Here is an 18,936-nt window from a genome sequence, read left to right as displayed (position 1 = left end):
TTTCTTGCAGGTATGAAACATCTTGTGCGAAGGTTAAGCTTTTTCCATGCTCAACTGGCACTTAATATTGCTTCTAACTACTGCAACATAGTATAAAAACAATACATAATTCAAATAAGGAATAAAGGCAATGTGCCTTTTGATGTTATTGGGGCTTTTTAAAACAACAACAACATTGTTTTATAATAGCCTAGTCTAGGAAGCATTTGTATCTTGACTATTTTCATTTTAAAATGTTTCAAATATTCATTCCATTCCTCTAATTCAGAGGAAATACCTAATGTCCAATTGGCAATTCCCTATTTCATGACGCAAATCACTTTGCCTGTATCATAGCAGCCACACTCAAACTGGAGAGTATACCAGTTGTAAAAATAATAATAATGAAATGCCAACTTCATTTCAAATACAAAAGGCTACTTCTGATTCAACTCTTATCAAACTAGCAGCCAATAATAAGCATGCGTTTTATCCAATGATCTCAAATTAATGAAATGTCCTATGAATCAGGGATCCCAATGTGTGAACAGTAATTTGATTTTCACAGTTCTCTTTAAAATGCTGATTATAAATAGTATTTTAGCTATATCTAAGTACAATCCTGCTCTTGGAGGATGGAAAGAAAAGAGCCCTGCTGGGGATCAACTTTTGCTAAAAGCTTCACCTCATAATGAACAAATCTACCATCAGCCAGAAAAATCACAGATGAAAAGAAAGACGTGCTACAGGGGTTGATCAATGGCTAACAGTCCCCATCCACCAATACGTTTCAGGGGAGAGGAACTGCTGTTACCCTGTTTTAATAGTTAAACACAATATACTTATTTGTTCCACGCTGCATAACAGAGGCCATAAATGTTTGTTGAACAACAAAACCCATCCATTTTTAGAATGATTTCTGATTCCATTTATTTATTTATTTGCTTTCTTAAGCATGGGCATAGCCAGGCTTCATGTTAGTGGGGAAAACCTCTGTTAGTTAAGTATTTTTATTGATTTATTTGATTTGGGAGGGCAGCTGCCACCCCCCCCCCTGCTGCTATGGCCATGTTCTTAAGTGGCTTTGCAGCTTTTTTTTAAAGATAGGCACATTTACATGTCTAGTTTATGGCCCAACTTGCCTTGCAAGTCATTGGCACCAGGATTAGTAAGAAGTTGCCTGGAAAATAGCACAATTGATCTCGTTTGAGATCTTCTTCGGAATAGACACATGTAGAATTCTGCTGTAATTCCCCTACATTAAACACGGTAATGTGGAACTTACTGCATTCAGACAATCCCAATTATTGGCGTGTGTTCACTTTCATCTGTGACACTGCCACCTAGGGGGAGTATCGCAAGAATGCAGAAGAATGGGTAAAAGTAACCTAACAATCAGGACTTCTAACAGCAATTCTGTTGGCAGCTGGATCATAAGTTAAACAACAGAGCGCTACGTTCCACCTGTCTATGCACTACTGATATATAATGCCTTGTTTAAAAAGAGATACTGGAAATATTTTGGAGATACAGAGGAAGTGTATATGTGCAATGACTCACTTTCTTTTGGAGTGCACAATGAAAGATGAAAATAAACATTCCTTGGAAAGAATTAAATACTGTGAAGAGATATGCCATCACAATGGTCTCATCGTTGACATAAAGCAGTCCAAAAGACCATGTTAGGCCCAGAAGACACAGGAGAGCAAATGCACCTAGGGCCCAAGACCTGAAAAAGAAAAGCAATTTAAGTAACACTGCCGTTTTGTTTTTGTTTTTTTAAAAAATGCACATTGCAAAATTGCATATTAAAAGTTTACTTGCTGCAATTTATTTTTACTAGGTTTTTAGTCATATATAATTATAAATTATTGGCTTTAACCTTTTATCTATTATAGGAAGAGCTATTCCGTTTTAGTTTCCAATGAAAACAGCAGCGGTAGTTATTTTAAAATGCAATGCTTTAGTACCAGGTGCAGAAACCCCATTGCATTATCTGTATGTATGCGTGTATATTTGGAGATTTGAAGGTCTCTTTTAACCACTAATGGATGCCCATATTTTAACAATTGTGCTTGCATCTGACACACACACATACACAAATAACACAAATACACAAAAGTTAAATGGCAGATCAAAAGCTGATAACCTAAAGTTTGAAGACTCTGCTAAACTAGATAGTCTAACTTTCATATGAAAGTGCCTTACTGAAATGTGACAAATATATGGATTTAATCACAAAAGAAAGTCTTTGAAGGATATTTTGTCATGAATAGTTTCGGAGGGGAAAGAAATTGCAGAGGACAGCACAGAATGAAGGGGAAAGGGGTTTATTCAGTGCATTCCACATCTAACTAATGATCTTACTTGATAAATGGCTTATTATCTTCATAGCTAGAAAGCATTATAAGCAGAAAAGAGAAACAAAATCATTAGACAGAATTTAAATTGAAATTAATAAGAAAGCATTTTTAGTAATTTTATACAAAAATTAGTTAAAATTAGAAAATTCAAAGTGCAGACGCAAGCAGTTTAAAATAATAAAAAGCATATAATAGTTGGAAATAGTTTAGCAAATTAGATTATCTCCAAAGTTGTTAATTAAAATTACGGACAATCCAGAAAATTGTCCAAATTTGTAAAGTTTTGTTGTTGTTTGTTAAAAAATAAAAATTAAAAAGTCATGCTTTAAATTTGTTAATGTAGGGTTCTATCTTACCCAGGTAAGTCCGTATTATAGTAGCCATCACAAACACGGTAATTACTGGTGTGGATGAGAAGACAGAAAGAGGAAGAAAAGGAAGAAAAGAGAGGTGCTAAAGATTAGCTCTCTCTCTTAACATGCAACATGCAATGAAGCTGATATTGTGACCTATCTAAGCAACTTCTAGTTTGTTGCAAATCTGCCCCTGCCATATTCTGCATTCAAAGACAATTCAAGAGCCCACTACTAAGCACATTTCACTTGGGAGCGCCAATGACGTCAGTGGATCTGACCTCCAAGTAAGAGTGCTTATGATTAGGGGGAAAAGTGCTGCCCCTCTTAAGTCTAGCAAAACAATTCTAGTCTAAATATAGAATGATCTAAAGCAGGGGTAGGCAATGTAAGTCCAAAGTGTTTATCCCACCCAACCAACCCAAAGGCTTCCCTCCCAGAAATCTGTTCCTTCCCTTTACCCACATAATGGATGCTTGGGCTGGAACTGGACAGTGGAATCTTATCTTGCCTACCTCTGACCTAAAGCATGATCCACCACTGTAAGATTCTCATTAAGAATATTAAGCCATTGCTCTACTTTCAAGAAAGGGAATATTGTGATTCTTGTGTAGTCACAGGATAAAAGTAAATATTTGTTAAATTTGCATGAAAAGCAACAGATAATCTTCAAGATAACAAAAGAAGTAGAAGCAAATTCTCTTAGGGGAGTGGGATTATGAATGGGGAAACCGCTGAGAATCACTAGCATCTGAAAATAATTTAACGAAACATACTCAGCAGAACAACACCAGCCATGCAAAGAGGAACATCATTTGGGAGCTGCATTTTAAATGCAAATGAACTTGCTACATTGCTGAGGAATCTCCATGAATGCACCAAAACAAATTCTTGGCCATTGTTCCAAGCAGAAGTTATTTAATTTCAAGTGTTGCCTGTATCATTATAGCAACAAATATGACGAGCAGGATTGGTGCCATTTACTTCTAATTGACATCTGTGGGTGCTGGGAAACAAAGCCTTGTGTTGCTAATGGAAAGGGGGAGCTTTCAATCAGTTGGAACAATCAGAAAAAATAATCACAGTTCTTGATTCAAACACAAAGCACTTACTTAATGTTTTCCAACCTGCTAGAGTCTGGTTTCAAAGTGTTTGAGTGCTTCACCATTTTGTACAGTGTGATCACCAGGAAGATAATATTCAGCTGTCAAAACAGATAGCAATGAAATTAAACTACTTCAAGTAACAAGTTAGGTAATGATGATGCTCTAGACTAAACAAAAAAAGTAAAAAAAAAAAGTGGTTATTTTCCAAATTATTCTGGGGCTGCTGACAGAACAGTCTGCACAAAGCGGCTGCAAAGAAAGATTAGATCAAGAATGGCCAAAGCCCAGCCACTCTCACTCAGTGCACATCTTGTAATATTGCTCATTTTGGTCTGATGTTTTGGTTTGAGTTTATTTGTTCTTCATACTGCCTTATGTTAAACATTCCTCTGCAAAAGAACGTTAGGAAACATATTTCAATGTCTTTTTAAATATACACCGAAGATGCTTCATGTGTCCGTCTAAAAAATTAAAGTGTGAATACCGGCTACTGCTCCCATGTTGAGTATGCACTTGGTGGTGACGAGGTAAGCCATTGCCTAGATTATGAAATGGCCCTTTAAGTTGGGAGTCCTGAACCCAAGTCTCCTACTAAATTACCAAGAAAGGAAAGTCAGAGCGGCAGTTCCCCTGTAAGTTTAGTGCTTTGTGGATGAGCCAGAATGAGCACTGTGTTGGACTCGTCCAACTGCGCAGGCCTGCAATGCTGCCAGCAGAACAATGTAGAAAGGGTCTAGTTTCAATTTTGAAGAACCCCGGTGTGCCTTTATGTTTCAGCCAGGGATCCTGTTTTAAAACAAACTCTGGTTAGTTTAACAAGCCAACTTCCGTCATGGCACTGTCAGGCAAGGAATGTCCAGAGTGATGAATTAAATTTTTATTGTCAAAACTACACCTACAAGTTAGGAAAATGCAGATCTATCAGTCCTGCATTTCTCAGCTACTCCTAGGAGTGCACCCAGTGAGGCAGTTGCAGCAGCAGAGGGGCCCTACTCATAGGGTTGCCATATTTCAAAAAGTAGGAAGTTAGGAAGACACCCCCCCCAAAAAAAAATCCAGACGTATGGCAGCCCTACCCACTCACCAGTGTTCAGCCTGGCCTTGACAGCTTAACAATCCATGGTCTGAAATTGGCTACTTAGGAAACTTAGCAGAGCTTGTTTTAAACCACATCCCCTGGTTTGAACTTAACAACCAACCAGGCTTCCTCCTTGCCATGTGAGAGAAGGAAAAGGAAGGAGGGGAGAACGCAGTCAGATGTTTTGCTTGGGTTCATTCTGACTCAATCATATAGCACTGAACTAAGCATTACATATGAATGAGCCCTGTATGTGGATTCTTTACATGCCTGTGATATAAATAATGTGTAATAAAACAAGGAAATTCTGAACTAGCCAGGTTTTGAATAAGCCATTATAGATCAAGAGAATAGAAACTCAAGGTGAAATTAATCTGGTTCACATTAAAAAACTCATCTCAAATGCTGGTGCTGTTATTATCATGGAGAAAGAACAATTGATTATAGTAAGCATGGGACACCCAAAGCAAAATAATAATTTTGGCATGTTAATGACCTTGTTTACATATGAACTACTTGACAATAAACTACAACCAATACTGGGAGTTAAACTGAAGCCAGTTTGATCCCCTGTTGCAACTGCAGGAATTAGCAATGACTCAAAGACTGCCCTTTCCACTTCCCTGTAAAGCCATAGTGTAAATAATGCATTTATTTTGTACTCTATAGCAACCAGGCAGCTCACAATGCTTTCTTTTTTTGTCCTTGCTGTTTTGCTGTGATTTCTTCCTAGCAGAATTGGCTATCTTGTCTCCCTTGCAAAATGGCTGCACCCTTACGCAGACAGTAATGCACATCTTTTATGTGTATTGTTATGAATATTAACTAAGCATTCTATCAGAGGAAGGGACGGTGAGGCCATCGTCCTGTAGTTTCTGTACCCAAGCCTTCTACACTCTGGGTTATACAAACTGGCTGCCTGCTTTAACAGGAGTGGCACTGTTTGGTTCTGGCAAAAGGTGTTATGATTTCAGGCTGCTTCTGATTCTGTATTTTGGCTGCCTTGAAATCCAAAATCCTGCTGATGCCACTGTGGCTGCAGGGATCAGCTGCTGTCCTCCTAACCAGTGAGTCATGGATGCTTCTGAGACACAAATATCTCTTCCAGCAAGCATGCTCATGCACTGGGGGTGGGGGTGGGGGTGGAACGGCTTCTGTGATAGCATCACAGCACCCCTGAAGTCACTATAAATTGCCTGGCTGTGACCAGTGTTGGTGCAATATTTCCATGGATACTGTGGATGTGGTTGTGCTGCTATGCTAATATCTCTTGTTTCTGCTGGCATAGCTTTGCTTTCTACTTTGCTACTAGAGTGTTCAGGATCATGACTTCATTACTCATGTTTAGTGCTGGAATAGTGGCCCTAATTGGGCCTTTAAGCCATATGCTACTTCCAACTGCATTCCTCACTGGCAGGAGTTGAGGATTGCCATAGATGCTATAACATCAGCCAGATCCCTGTGGGTATCCGCTGTGGAAACCAACAGTACCTCCCTACAGCAAACATCTCTTCCTCCACCCCCCAAGACAGCAAACACTATCCATAACTGGGGTCAATGATATCATCATGCTACTCATGCCAGTAGATGGCTAATCAGATTTGAAAGTGCCAAAAGAATCAGCCCAAAGTAGTAGAATCCTTTGTGGTGGGGGGTCATAAATAAAAACCAGAAAGATAAGGGAACATTTCTGAATAGTTCCAATCCCTAGGGGTGCTGAGTAGAAGGAATGTTCCTAAATTTTGGACATGGTGGATTTTTCCTGGTCTGGAGCATACAGTGTCTTTTGTAGCTGTGTGATTTGTGCTCATATTGTGTTGTGATGGCCATTGGCTATAAACAATAAAATTTATTGATTGATATAAAAATAAAAAATTGAGTGTCTGCTTAAGCATAGAAAGTGAAAGAAAGAGAAAGGGTGGCAGAACAAGAAACACTGCACTTTGATTCAGCTGATAAAGGTCCTGTAATATGATGGTAAGTGAAAATGAAAGTCTCTTTAAGAATACAACATACTGTAGTTCTAGAGCAAAGTAACGAAGACATATGACAACAGAGCATCAGATACTTGTTCACCACATCTCTGTGAAATATGATACAATTTAAAGTATCAAGCAAACCAAAGAACACTAGTTCGCTATGTGAAAGCAATATTCAGAATTCCTGGTTTGTCTATGCTCCAAGTACCCATTAGAAAAATATTCGCTTTCTTGCTATTAAACACACACATCACCATGGTAGGTGAGAGCTCTGGGAAAATGCCTCTCCTCTAGATAAATCACCTCTAATCAAGGGTTAAACAAACTCGGACAGATTGACATAATATCATGTAACATGGAAAGCAGAAAGGGGCAGAGCAGAGGAACTTGTTGAAGAGCATACACTCACAAGAAATGACTTGTAGTCGCAATTTTTATGAAGAAAATGTTTTGCTTATTCCTCACTTGCCTGATTCTCATTGCTATCTAAGAAATCACACATATTTGTAAGGTGTGATTGGGTGATATATATATATGACAGTTTAAATGCTTAATTTCTTAAAGAACATTAATATTGTGTGTGCCTTGAAAGCCACTGAATCGATTCCTTCAAGGAATTGATTCAAACTGACTCACGGAAAGATTTCTGCTGTCATAACACTATAAAATGATCTTGTAATTTTCTTGTGATTAATGATTCCTCTCAAAGGGTGTGAGAACTGTGGACCTATTGAGTGAGGGTGAAGTGCGTGGAGAAGGAGACTTTTCTGCATGCCTAGTCCTAGCTCACAATGTGAGCCATGCATGAAATCCCAGGCACAAGAGCAGAATACATATATTGTCTATATTTTGTAAACCACAATTTTCCAAAACAATACACTGTCATGAACTCTGTAAACTAAAGTCAACAAAACCATTTCTACTACAGTGGTGCCTCGCAAGACGAAATTAATCCGTTCCATGACGCTCTTCGTATAGCGGTTTTTTCGTCTTGCGAAGCAAGCCCATTGACAGCTTAGCGGATTAGCGCTATTAGCGGTTTAGCGGCTTTTAGCGGATCAGCTGATAAGCGGCTTATCAGCGGATCAGCTGATAAGCAGTTTAGCGGCTTAGGAAAAGGGGAAAAAACCTGCAGGAACTCGCAAGACATTTCGTCTTGCGAAGCAAGCCCATAGGGAAATTTGTTTTGCGAAGCGCCTCCAAAACGGAAAACCCTTTCGTCTAGCGGGTTTTCCATCTTGTGAGGCGTTCGTCTTGCGGGGCACCACTGTACTGCACTATTATTATACAAAAGCCGTCTGAAATGCTAAAAGGCCCATCCGGTAGCACCAGTAGAACTGGGTGTGGTGTAGGATAATGATATTTTGGATATAAGCTTTGTTATATTATATTGTGAACAAGTTTTGTGCCTGCATATGCAACCCCTTTCCTCGATGCAGTTAAAGCAAGACATCACTTACTTAGCCATAGCTTCTCATTGTGCCTGAACTGGTAAACCATGGTTACCAGGTACAGAAAAAGTTAGGATCTTAAACCAACTTCAAGCTGTGTTTTGAGAACTTGGTAACCATAGTTTCCCAGTTCAGATGTAATGGGAAAGGACAGTTGATTGAAGTGTTACTGGTGTAATTGAGAAAGGGGCAGAGAAGAGGCAATGTGTGTAGAGAAAAGGCTTACAAAACCAAGATGTAATAAGCCCAACCTGGCACAATGTCACCTTTATGCTGATCACCTCTTCAGTGGCAGTAGTGGGGGACTGGTTTCAATTCAGGGTTAGTTTCAGTTCTCCAGCTTCCATCAAGTGGTCATTTTTATTTGCTATATGTCACTCTGAATAATCAAATAGTAGCATACAAATGAAGATAAACCAAACTAATAAACGAGTGAATGGTGTATTGCTGACAAGGCATCTGCAGCTATGGAAACATGTACTTGAATCACGGAAGTTTATCACATTATGGTGAATTCATTTTTCTAGGATGTGGTAAGTATAAAGTATTAGACATCCCTCTCCATACTGCCAGCACAGGAACTATGCCTAAATTTCCAATGCCTATTATGCTATCACTGCAAAGTTGCTTTGTCTTGGATGGACAGTATCACTAAGGAGAAGTAATGTTGTCTCTTTAGAGATCATATGTTTCCCTATTCATGAAACAGAACCACATCCAGAATGCTTTGGGTCAGTCATCTTCCTGCAGGTGATTCCTAAGGCTCATGAGAATCTCTCTCAGGAGCGTAACACAAATGACAAGTGTAACCAACCTCGAACCTCCTTGAATTATATTAAAGCGAAAAGAGGCAAAACACAAAAAGTCAAAAGTGTGGGCTTTTCTGACCAGTTTGCCAGAGTGCACTGTTTGTTTTATTAAAGCCATCAAGCTGCTCAATTGAATTACATTGAGCCTAGCAGCTTAAAATTCATTCCACACAGCCTGAAGTGCTGACATGGATATGATAAGACAGAAGAACAGAAACACCACTCCGAGGTAACCTAGCTGAACTGCACATGTTCTGACCCTGTTTGTCCTCCCTGGAGCTTTTGTTACCTGGCAGAGGCAAGCTCTAAAATTGCTCTTCTATCTCACAGATCCTTGCTCTTAGCCAAGCAGAAGCCTATTCCTCTCTGGGACTGGCAGCCCGAGAAGTGTTGTCTGAAGGAGCCCTTCGAAAGGAGTGTGCAAAGCTGAACTCTCCCTGAACTTAATTAATTATTAAGGATGCAGATGGAGCTGTCCAAATGATAAGAACAGCTCCTGACGTGTCATGATCCAAGCTTTCATTAAATCATTTCAGGCATACTAATGGCGTTCCACTGCTCATTACTCTCACACATGCTTTCTTCCATAGATACAATAACCCTGGTGCCCCGTAGTCTGAAAGGAAAGTCAACCGCTCTCCTTCAAGGATCCGAACGCCGCATGTTTCCTAAAGTGCCGAGAACGGGCAAGGTTATTTGGGAAGGCGGGGCTACCTAACCTTAAGAGGGAAAGCATCGGGTGGGTGGGTGTATGGCAAGGAAAGGGAGGGTAGTGATATTTACTTTAAATGCAAAAAACAGCAAGGCGTGCAATAAATAAAAAGGCTGTGATCAAGAAACACAGAAATACAAATACAGTGCAGAGCTGCAGGTGCTTGATCCCATTCAAAACAATGAGATCCATTCTGACCAATATATCCAATTCTTTTTTTTTAAGGAAGGCAGAAAAGCTGATATAAAAATCGGTGCATGTATCAAAAATTCCAATAAAAGGACGAAGTCAATGGAACATCCTGTTGCAGATTTCCCCTTGAACACTTATTATTCCCAAAGAACACAATTTTCTTCCAGTTCCTTTAAAACAAATAGATAACATTATACTGCCCATCTCCTTCCCTCAAATTAGCAGCCAATTTCAACAAGATCATGAGTGCCTAAATTTATATTAGATTATCATGGCCATGGAATCTTATCTGAGAATGTACTAAATAAATCTTTTGCTTGAATTACAATGGACTAAAGCCTCAAGATCATATAAAGGCTGATAGCGGTCCATTAAATCACCGAAACTCAGGCTTTTATTTTCTGCAACTTCTCAATTAAGATCAGTATAGGCTATAATTTATCTAACTGCTCCTTAATGGGTGTATTAGTCTTTCCCCCAAAGGGAATTTTGTGTATGTGGGCTGGAGGTGGGAAAAGAATAAGATCTCAAATTCTAAAGCCAGTAAATTAAAACTGTGATTGTTCTTAATTCAGTGTACATCTGTGTTCTGTGTACACATTATAACAGTTATGCACAAGGTAACATATTGAGAGGGACTGGAAATACTCTGACGAATATGTGATGGAGGCAAGGGGGCGGAGGCGAACTCAGGAGAGGAGGGGCAGAGATTTTTGGGGTTGGGAAAGGAAAGGAGAAGAGGAAGGGTCCGTGAAGTCAGAGTTGGAGGTGGGCATGCAGGACAGGTTGGAAGTGGAGGAAGAGACTGCTCACCGTATCTGAGAAGGCCCAGGTTGTGTGTATGCACTCACGTCAGACAACAGTACCTAAGCCCAGACATGAATTTAGAAAACAGCTATGTAGACAACCACATAGTGTGGGTATCTGGTGCGCCTAAGGAGCTGCTTTTGTAAATGGAGAATTAACTATCTGCTGTTTGCCTTACCTGGCTGGGTGTGCCTACATATGTGTAAGGAAGAAATGAGGGGTTGTTTTTTTGTTTTTCTGTGTTTCATACTCAATAGTGACCCAAAAAGCTTGGCACAACCTATAATGTAGAGTTTGAAAGTCCATTAGAAGTAGCTCACACATTATGAGCTTTTCTGTTAAGGACTAGAAACACAAACTCCATTTTCAGTGCGCAGTCTACTTTCTCTATAATTTGGTTGGAGGCAGCCCAGTATTGGGCCGACTCTAGCATACTCTGCATTGAGAGTTGCATTCCAGCTAACAAATATTCCATGATTATTGCAGCACATTGTTGGGGCTAAATAAATCGTTAAATAGTAGCAACAGCAGCAGCTGTTGTTGTTGTTATACAATCATCGCCATATGTTTGTAAGGATTGTAATGGTACACTCTTGAATGGCGCATATACATTAATGTACACCCATACCTCTTCTGCAGTTACACTGTTCACATTACACTGTTCTCGAATCATTACACTCTCTTTTCTTTTGGTCGGTACGATTAGAGGGCAAAGCAATTGCCAGAGAAGAATTACTCCCAGGAACTGTGCAGTGATTGCTACCTGCTGTTTCATATTTTTTGAAGTTGGGAATACTGCTCCCAAAGGCCTTTCACTTCTCAGTCTAAATGATTTGCAGGAGGATAATAATGTCATGGCCGGTAAATAATAGTAGACTCTGACTGTACATGGTCAATATGATTAAATGTCCCTCACCCCGATTTTCACTCTGACCTGGTTATGAGGAAACACCAATATCTGCCTCAATGCCCAAGGCCCACACAAAGTGTAATGTTATTTAAAGACAGAGAAAGAGAGGGAGGGGGGAGAGAAAAAACCCCAAAGAAAGTACTGCTCACAGTAAATGATGCTGTTATTTTTGTAAAAAAAAAAAAAGAAGAAGAGGAAAGGAGACATACCAAGACCCTGGCTCACTGAACTTTAGCTCGCACATTACTTTCAGCCACTTTATTCCCACGCCTGTGACCAGTCCACTTGCAACAGAATTACGTGCGAATGAGGTGGCAGAATGGGCTGCCACCCATTCTGGCTGCAGGTAGGAGATGCAATTCTTAAATACATAAAACACTCACAGTCCTCAGCATTCTAAGTGCGCAATATGGGCTAGAAACTTTCTCCCTGGCGTACTGAAGTTCTACTTTCTGGGATTAATAATAATAATAATAATAATAATAACTTAGGAAGCAGTAGCAGACAGCATAGTGGCCTGGCACCACTCACCTGACCTCTGGTTTGTTTCACCTTTGTTGCTTTCTGGGAGGTAGAGAGGAGGAATGAGGCAGCGGTGAGGCTGGCACACTACAGAGGCACTGGCGGGAGAACTGGATTAGTTTCTCTGGTGTCTTGGGCACTGTACCAGCTCACTGCTGCCTAACTCCTCCTCCTCTGCCTCCTGGTAAACAGCAGCGACACAGCCCAACTGGAGAGCAGGAGTGGTGGTGCCACACCGCAATGCCCTCTGCTACTGATGTGGCAGAACTCCTGTTGCCACACTCCAGGCTTCAAACAGGAAGGGGAAGCATAACATGCAAGATTATCTCACTTACTGTGGAACTATCATGTTTTGAAAGAAACGGCTTGCCCCTTTGGAGAGAAAGGAAGTGGCTATGGCTTCTTTCGGTGAGGTTCTAGCTTACATGTTGTGTTGCACGAACAACAGAAATTGCACCATGAGGAAAGAAAGTGCTCAGCTGGATGATTCAGCCTGTAATGCTTCTTTCAAAAAAATACCAAGGAGTCCTGCAGGCTGCTATACAGAATTAAAAGCTGCCATTTTTAATTACGATCTAAAAAATCAGGAGTGGGAGCATCACTTCCAATATTATCTATACTGGCATATCTCAGATAAGTTGCTGTGTCATGTTTCCTCTGTACAGGCTTCTATCAGCCGTGCTGCTTGAGATGATGAAAGGAGATTTTTTTATTTTTATTTTTAAAAAACCCTATCCTTATAGTTATGTGAATGTGAATTACATACCTGCTCTATGATGCACACTTCTTATATGCCAGTGAGAACTTCAAGAATGAAGAAAGAAATCCTGTTAAACCACAGGAGTATTTTACCTCCTGTCAAATCCTCAGCCATACTGTGAAATAGCTAGAATCAGATTTTGCCACCGGACTGCTATGTTGTGCAATCTGTGTATACCATATGCCAATAATCAAGCCAAATAGTTTTGTTTTTTTTACTGTTCAATCTTGATAAATATTGCACATACAGATTAATCTTCCTGATTGGCATGAGTTGTGTTGTAGGGGATGCAATGGCAAGGGAGAATTGGTGTAAGTCACAAATGACCTTGATTGCCTCTGCACCACATCCCACATGCCCTGACTCTCAGAAGTGTTCTGCGATGTGGAGGATGGACAGGCCAAGCCACTGATTTCAATTCTGTGCATTATGTACAGTGTTTTTAAAAACATTTCAATAATGTGATTTACAGTATGATTAATGCAATGAACATGATGGGGAAAATAAATACTATTTGTCTGCGGATAACGTACAGCTTTGCTGAGAAAAAAACTGCCTTCTCTGGACTCAACTGGCAATCAAGGATAAAGATTGGCAACTCAGTCCTACAGAATGACATTAGGTGCCATGGGTACGCCTCAATACATATAGTGGCTTAAAGGCTCAGACTGTAAGACTACTCCAAGAAGATAAATCTCTACTAGAACAAGGCTGAATTTTGCACCAACACATCAGCTACAATGTCGCGATGTTTGCTAAAATGAAAAATGATATCTCCCCCCCCCCGCAAAAGGATCATTAGCATTTGCATTATAGAATGTGTGAGGAAGAATAGTTTGAAGGAACATGGTAACTAAAATTAAAAGGGGCTTTTCCTAAACAAGTACATGGATGGGACACCACCTGAAAACCATCCATACAAAGCTCTGAACTTCTTGGATGAAGAGCAAAGTATAATAAAAGAAAGAAAGTAAATAAATAAAAGCCTATTAACAGTCCTGCTTTTAAAACAGCACTGTTTTAGTTCAGCAGGTACAGAGATAATATTCAATAAATGATATGTCAGGGATACTTTAGCAGTGGTTCCTGCATTGCAGGGGGTTGAACTAGAGAACCCTTGGGGTCCCTTCCATCTCTATGAGTCTACAAAGATATCTGAAGGGCTTTGAAACCAGAAGGAAATATAGAAATCCCAAAAGTATCATCTCAAGAGGGGATAGCACTGTGCACAAATCAAAACTAAGACTTGTGATTCACATGCCATCACAACTGTACAAAGTCTCTAGTCGAAATTAACCGATTTGTGTACAAACAACAGAGAGAGGTTTCCGTATCTCACAATACTGGAACCCAAGGTCATCCAGGTTAAGTTGAATATTGGAGTGTTGAATACTGGGACAGACAAAATGAACACAGTGCATAGTAGAATTTGCTGTCACATGACGTGGTGCTCCCCCCCCCCACTTGGATAGCTTTAAAAGGCAGTTAGACAAATAAGACTTTCAGTGGCTAGAAGTTGTGATGGATGTCTTCTACCTCCAGTATCGGTATCAGAGACAAACCATGAGAAGTGCGCTTTCCATGAGTATCTGGTTGGTTATAGTGAGAAGATGATGCTGGAGAACATGGGCCTATGGTCTTATCCAAAAGGGCTATTGCTATGGCAGTTTCACAGCAAATATAACCTGACTTTCAAAGTATTTTGGTCATTCCCACTGTAATAAATAAAGTGGATTGGGAGAGAGGCAGGCAGATGGGCGGAAAGGAAAGTGAAAGTATTCTTACCAGAATAATGAAGGTAACAGGCCCAATGAAACTCCAGATAAAATAATTGTCAACTTTGAGCCAGCAGCTGTTACAGAAAAAAAAGAAAAAAAGTGGTGTGAGAATAGCACATATACTCTGTGTTACCAATGGAAAGTAGACATCTCTTAGAACTTATTCACATGGACTGGCTATGATGTGACTTTTTTTTAGCAGTGACCCCATGTGGACATCCATATGAAACCTATTCTTGAAAATGGATGCCATACACACCTGGCTGACTTGCTTCCTTGTATGTATGTTATTCCTGAGCGTGATTTGGAGTGCCAAGTGGGAGGAGATTAACATCGTTCAATGGCATGGTCACCAAGGGAAACTGCATTAGCACACCATAAGTGTTCTACGTTGAGAAAATCAGCCGTGCAGCTCTCTCTTTCAGTTAAATGCATGGAGATGTAATTCAGAACACTAGCATATGCTTGAGAATGTGTCTGTTTATTGAGCTTTAAGGCTGTTCAACAAGACTTCCTTATGATCACCTGCTTTCATCTTTACGCTCATTAATTGTTGCCTATCAGTCCATTTTCTTCACACTATTGCAAACCACCTGCACGCGCCCCCCCCCCCCATTGATGGTGGTGCTACAGTATGTTTTACACTTTTCAAATCTGGAACCTATCAAACCTCAGAATGAAACTCAAGGCCACATCCATTTTCCTTTCTCAATGCTTCTCATTTAAGCTTATTTATTTCCCCCTTCTCTCCCCCCCCAACACTTCTTTTCAATGAAATGCAACAAAAAAATAGTGATGTTGCCACTGGTGCAGCTCACCTTAGAATGGGGTCAACCAACAAGTTGAAAAGCATCAAGCATTAAGAAGATGCCCTGTATGGTACAGCTAATCAACCCAAAGGGGTACCTGCAAGTACAGGGCAACCACAAAAAGCCTGGTATTTGATTAAGCAACTCTGCTTCCTTTTGGGTTAGTATTTGATATAGGCCGTGAACCCAGGCAAAGGTATAGATGTGGGGCCCCCTCTCCCCACACAGCTTTTCTTTGTGCATTTAAAACATGCTTTTAGCTGTCCATCACTTGACTATCCCCAAGGAACGCCAACTCAGAAAATGATTAAATGTCATATTTTTTCTTCTTCTGCAGAGCAGCATAATGCAAACAAAATGCCTCAGACCTGCTGCTGCAAATTTAATAGTTAAAGCAAAAAAACCCAAACAGGATTAAACTAAATTAGGCATCAGTTTATCGGGACTCACTTCACTTACTGATTCACTTTTCATATAGCACAGCTCCCTACGGAATCGCTTTCGTTTGTCTTCCATCAACAGCAGAATCAAGCAGCTTGCTTGTATTCCAACAGTATCTGCCCATACTGTAACTAATTTCATCAAAGGACAAAGTAAGCTCTATTGGAAGGCACATTTATGCCTCTAGCAACATAAACCCTCAGAAATATTATTATTTTGGGGGGCCTACCTTCTGTCACTTTGTATAAATATCCCTACTTTTTATAAATAAAAAACAGTGGGCTAATTTTAATCCGATTCTTTCCCGATAAATATTATCAAAGTGAACCACTGGGGCAGAAACACTGCACTATCATTCTCCAGAAAGAGAACCGGCTAGAAAGCATGCTGAACAAAGAAATCTAATGAAGTGTTAGCTTAAAACTAGGGCAGGGGGGTTAAAGCAAACCAGATACTTTTAAGTAAAGTAGAATTTTATTTTGTTTTATTTTACTTAATATTCATTGGAGGCCCAAAAAGTTATTTACTTTTTCTCCCAATTTGTTTCGGGTCAATCTTTTGTGTTAAAAAGAAAGGTGGTAATTTAGAATCTTGCCTCTCCAGGGTACAAATTCTCTGAACCTAGAAAATTACAAAAGACCTGATTGGAATTTGCACACAGCCTTGCCATTCTCGTACCAATAAAGCTTTCTGGTGCTATTTTAGTCTGTCAGGGGCTCTGACAGCTAACACGCTTTAAAAAAAATAAAAAATCGCCTGAAACACTCAGGTCACTAGCAATTACTTACGCATTTTGCGCTCCATAGCTGGAGTAGTCGATAGCTGCCGAGACACCAACAACAGTGGCAGGAAAGAGGTAGCCAGCAACATAGTAGTACTTCTTCCTAGAATATTCACTTTCAAATACTTCTACTAACATGAGATAGAGCTGCACCCCTTCTAGGCACATCCAGGCAAAGGCTGCCAGGAAGAAAAAGTGTAAGAGGCCTGCAAATATTGGGCATGCAATCTGCAAAGAAAAAGAAACAATCAAATGCAAGGTGCAACACTTTTCAACCTTCCCACTTCATCTCATGTATTCAGAAAACGAAATAATGTGGATGTTAATAGCTTGGTTTGTAATGGCAGCATACAGTATATGCAGTAATTGGAAACCCCCCCCCACCAATACACACACACACTGCCCCCCCCAAACATAAAACTTCATATTCATAACTACTGAAAACTGTATTGTGTTCCCAGTAGCTGCAGCTTCTACTCTCTTGCACTCTGAGTTAAGATATGGAAAGTATGTGCCTATTAGCATTCTTTGACGCAATGGAATATCAAGTGTGGCAAGCAGTCCATTAATTTTTGGTAGCACAATGTTAACACTCTGCTGTAAGGCTTATATTGCAGATGATTTGGTACAAGAAGATAAAGAGCCCCAGCTACTAGATGTATTATTTATACCTTCTGTTGAAAATTCTTATTCCTCTGTCAGAATATTCCATTTCCCTTTAAATATCAAATATCGTTGCTTTTTCTATTTTTAGGAAGATCTGCTATCATATCACTAGCCACACTCTGTAGATGACTGCAGAACAAAATCCTACCGACTGACTCAATTCTAAGGGCAGCTTATTTTAGAAAAACCATGGGTTCAGCCTTATGCCTTGAGATTTAGGAAAAGGCTAATCTGAAATGAGAAGTGAAGACACACAAAGGAAAAGAATTCCATAGCTTTCTATCTCTTAAGGATAGGAGTGTATTATTTCTATGTAACATTCTCCTGTATCTGGGGGCGCTAGGTACACCTACCGGACAAGAGGCAGGTTTATCTAAGAACCCACTGCAGCCAACAGGGAGTTAAGCATTTAACTGCTTCCTTAGTCCCAATGGAGCTGCAGAATCTGTTCCACTGGATTACAGTAAATGATCTTGAACAATGATCATAAATAACAGAAACTACCATACATCAATCTGAATTGTCATCACTTGTACACCTATGATCTCCCTCCCTCCCTAATACACACACAATATTGAAGGAAAAACTTGTTGGTCAATAGGTGGCTTAAATGCTAAACAATACCTGACAAGAAACTCTCTGGCAGGCTTATTAAGCTTCTACTGGTTCCCAACAACATTGAACAGGCATGTTTTCTTGCTTTCTCTACAACAGAGGTCGCCAACGCAACACCTGTGGGTGCCAGCGGACCCTCCTGTACCTTCTATGGCATCAATATTTTTTGTTGTTTAATCTAAACTGGTGTAAGTCTTTGTGGCATAGTAAATTCTAAGCCATATATAGTGGTAAACTCATTTTCCATGCAAAATCTCAATGCTCTTGAGCGGAATGAGATAGTTCCATCTTTGCATCTAAATGAGAAGTTTCAGACATTAGTTGTTCAACCTTTTCTCTGCCTGCCATTATTTCCTGACTAACCTACCCATCCATGGAGTAAGTGGCTAAATGTTGCATCAAAAAAGCAGACAACTGAGAAACTTCTTTTGGCCATCAAATACTTTACTGCTACCATTCCTTTCAGTGAGGTATCTTCAGATGTGTGTTAAACATAGAGGGCTTACCTTGTACTCCGTCTTATCGATGCCTATTAGGAAAATAAATTCTGCAATGAGGAGGTTGATGCAAAGGTTCTTGTGAATTGTGTTTCGGTCACTTTGAAGGCCGCGGAAGAAACAGAAAGTGAAGATGCAAATTGCCAGGCAGACAAGGGAAATGACAATCCCTACCCAGGTGATGACAGTGAGGAGTAAACCATGCATTCCATTGTACTAGAAATGATGAAGAGTAAAGAAAATTAGTGTGGTCACTGATCAATACAAAACTAAAATATGTTTGTCGCTAACACTTAGAAATTCCAACTTTGTTCAAAGGACAGCACAA

General features: G+C 39.9%; 1 protein-coding gene across 19 annotated transcripts in view; it reads right to left on the bottom strand.

Moving 5' to 3' along the window:
* The window catches only part of ADGRL2 (adhesion G protein-coupled receptor L2), a 244,688-nt gene that overhangs the window by 12,098 nt on the left and 213,654 nt on the right, over positions 1-18,936 (bottom strand). For 12 of the 19 annotated variants that reach the window (XM_079981053.1, XM_079981045.1, XM_079981046.1 and 9 more), the window contains 7 exons: positions 18,618-18,824; positions 16,838-17,058; positions 14,807-14,873; positions 3,808-3,899; positions 2,699-2,743; positions 2,347-2,373; positions 1,540-1,708 (listed from right to left, as the gene is read on the bottom strand). In XM_079981053.1, coding sequence (XP_079837179.1) covers positions 1,540-1,708; positions 2,347-2,373; positions 2,699-2,743; positions 3,808-3,899; positions 14,807-14,873; positions 16,838-17,058; positions 18,618-18,824 — 828 coding nt within the window. The remainder of the gene's footprint in view (positions 1-1,539; positions 1,709-2,346; positions 2,374-2,698; positions 2,744-3,807; positions 3,900-14,806; positions 14,874-16,837; positions 17,059-18,617; positions 18,825-18,936) is intronic. The other 7 variants (XM_079981048.1, XM_079981051.1, XM_079981056.1 and 4 more) reach the window with 1 other exon arrangement.

The sequence above is a fragment of the Podarcis cretensis genome (genome assembly GCF_951804945.1).
Source record: "Podarcis cretensis genome assembly, chromosome: 6".
Classification (NCBI taxonomy): Eukaryota; Metazoa; Chordata; class Lepidosauria; order Squamata; family Lacertidae; genus Podarcis; species Podarcis cretensis.
The sequence above is the reverse complement of the archived record's forward strand: the minus strand, read 5'-3'. Positions and strand labels throughout refer to the sequence as shown.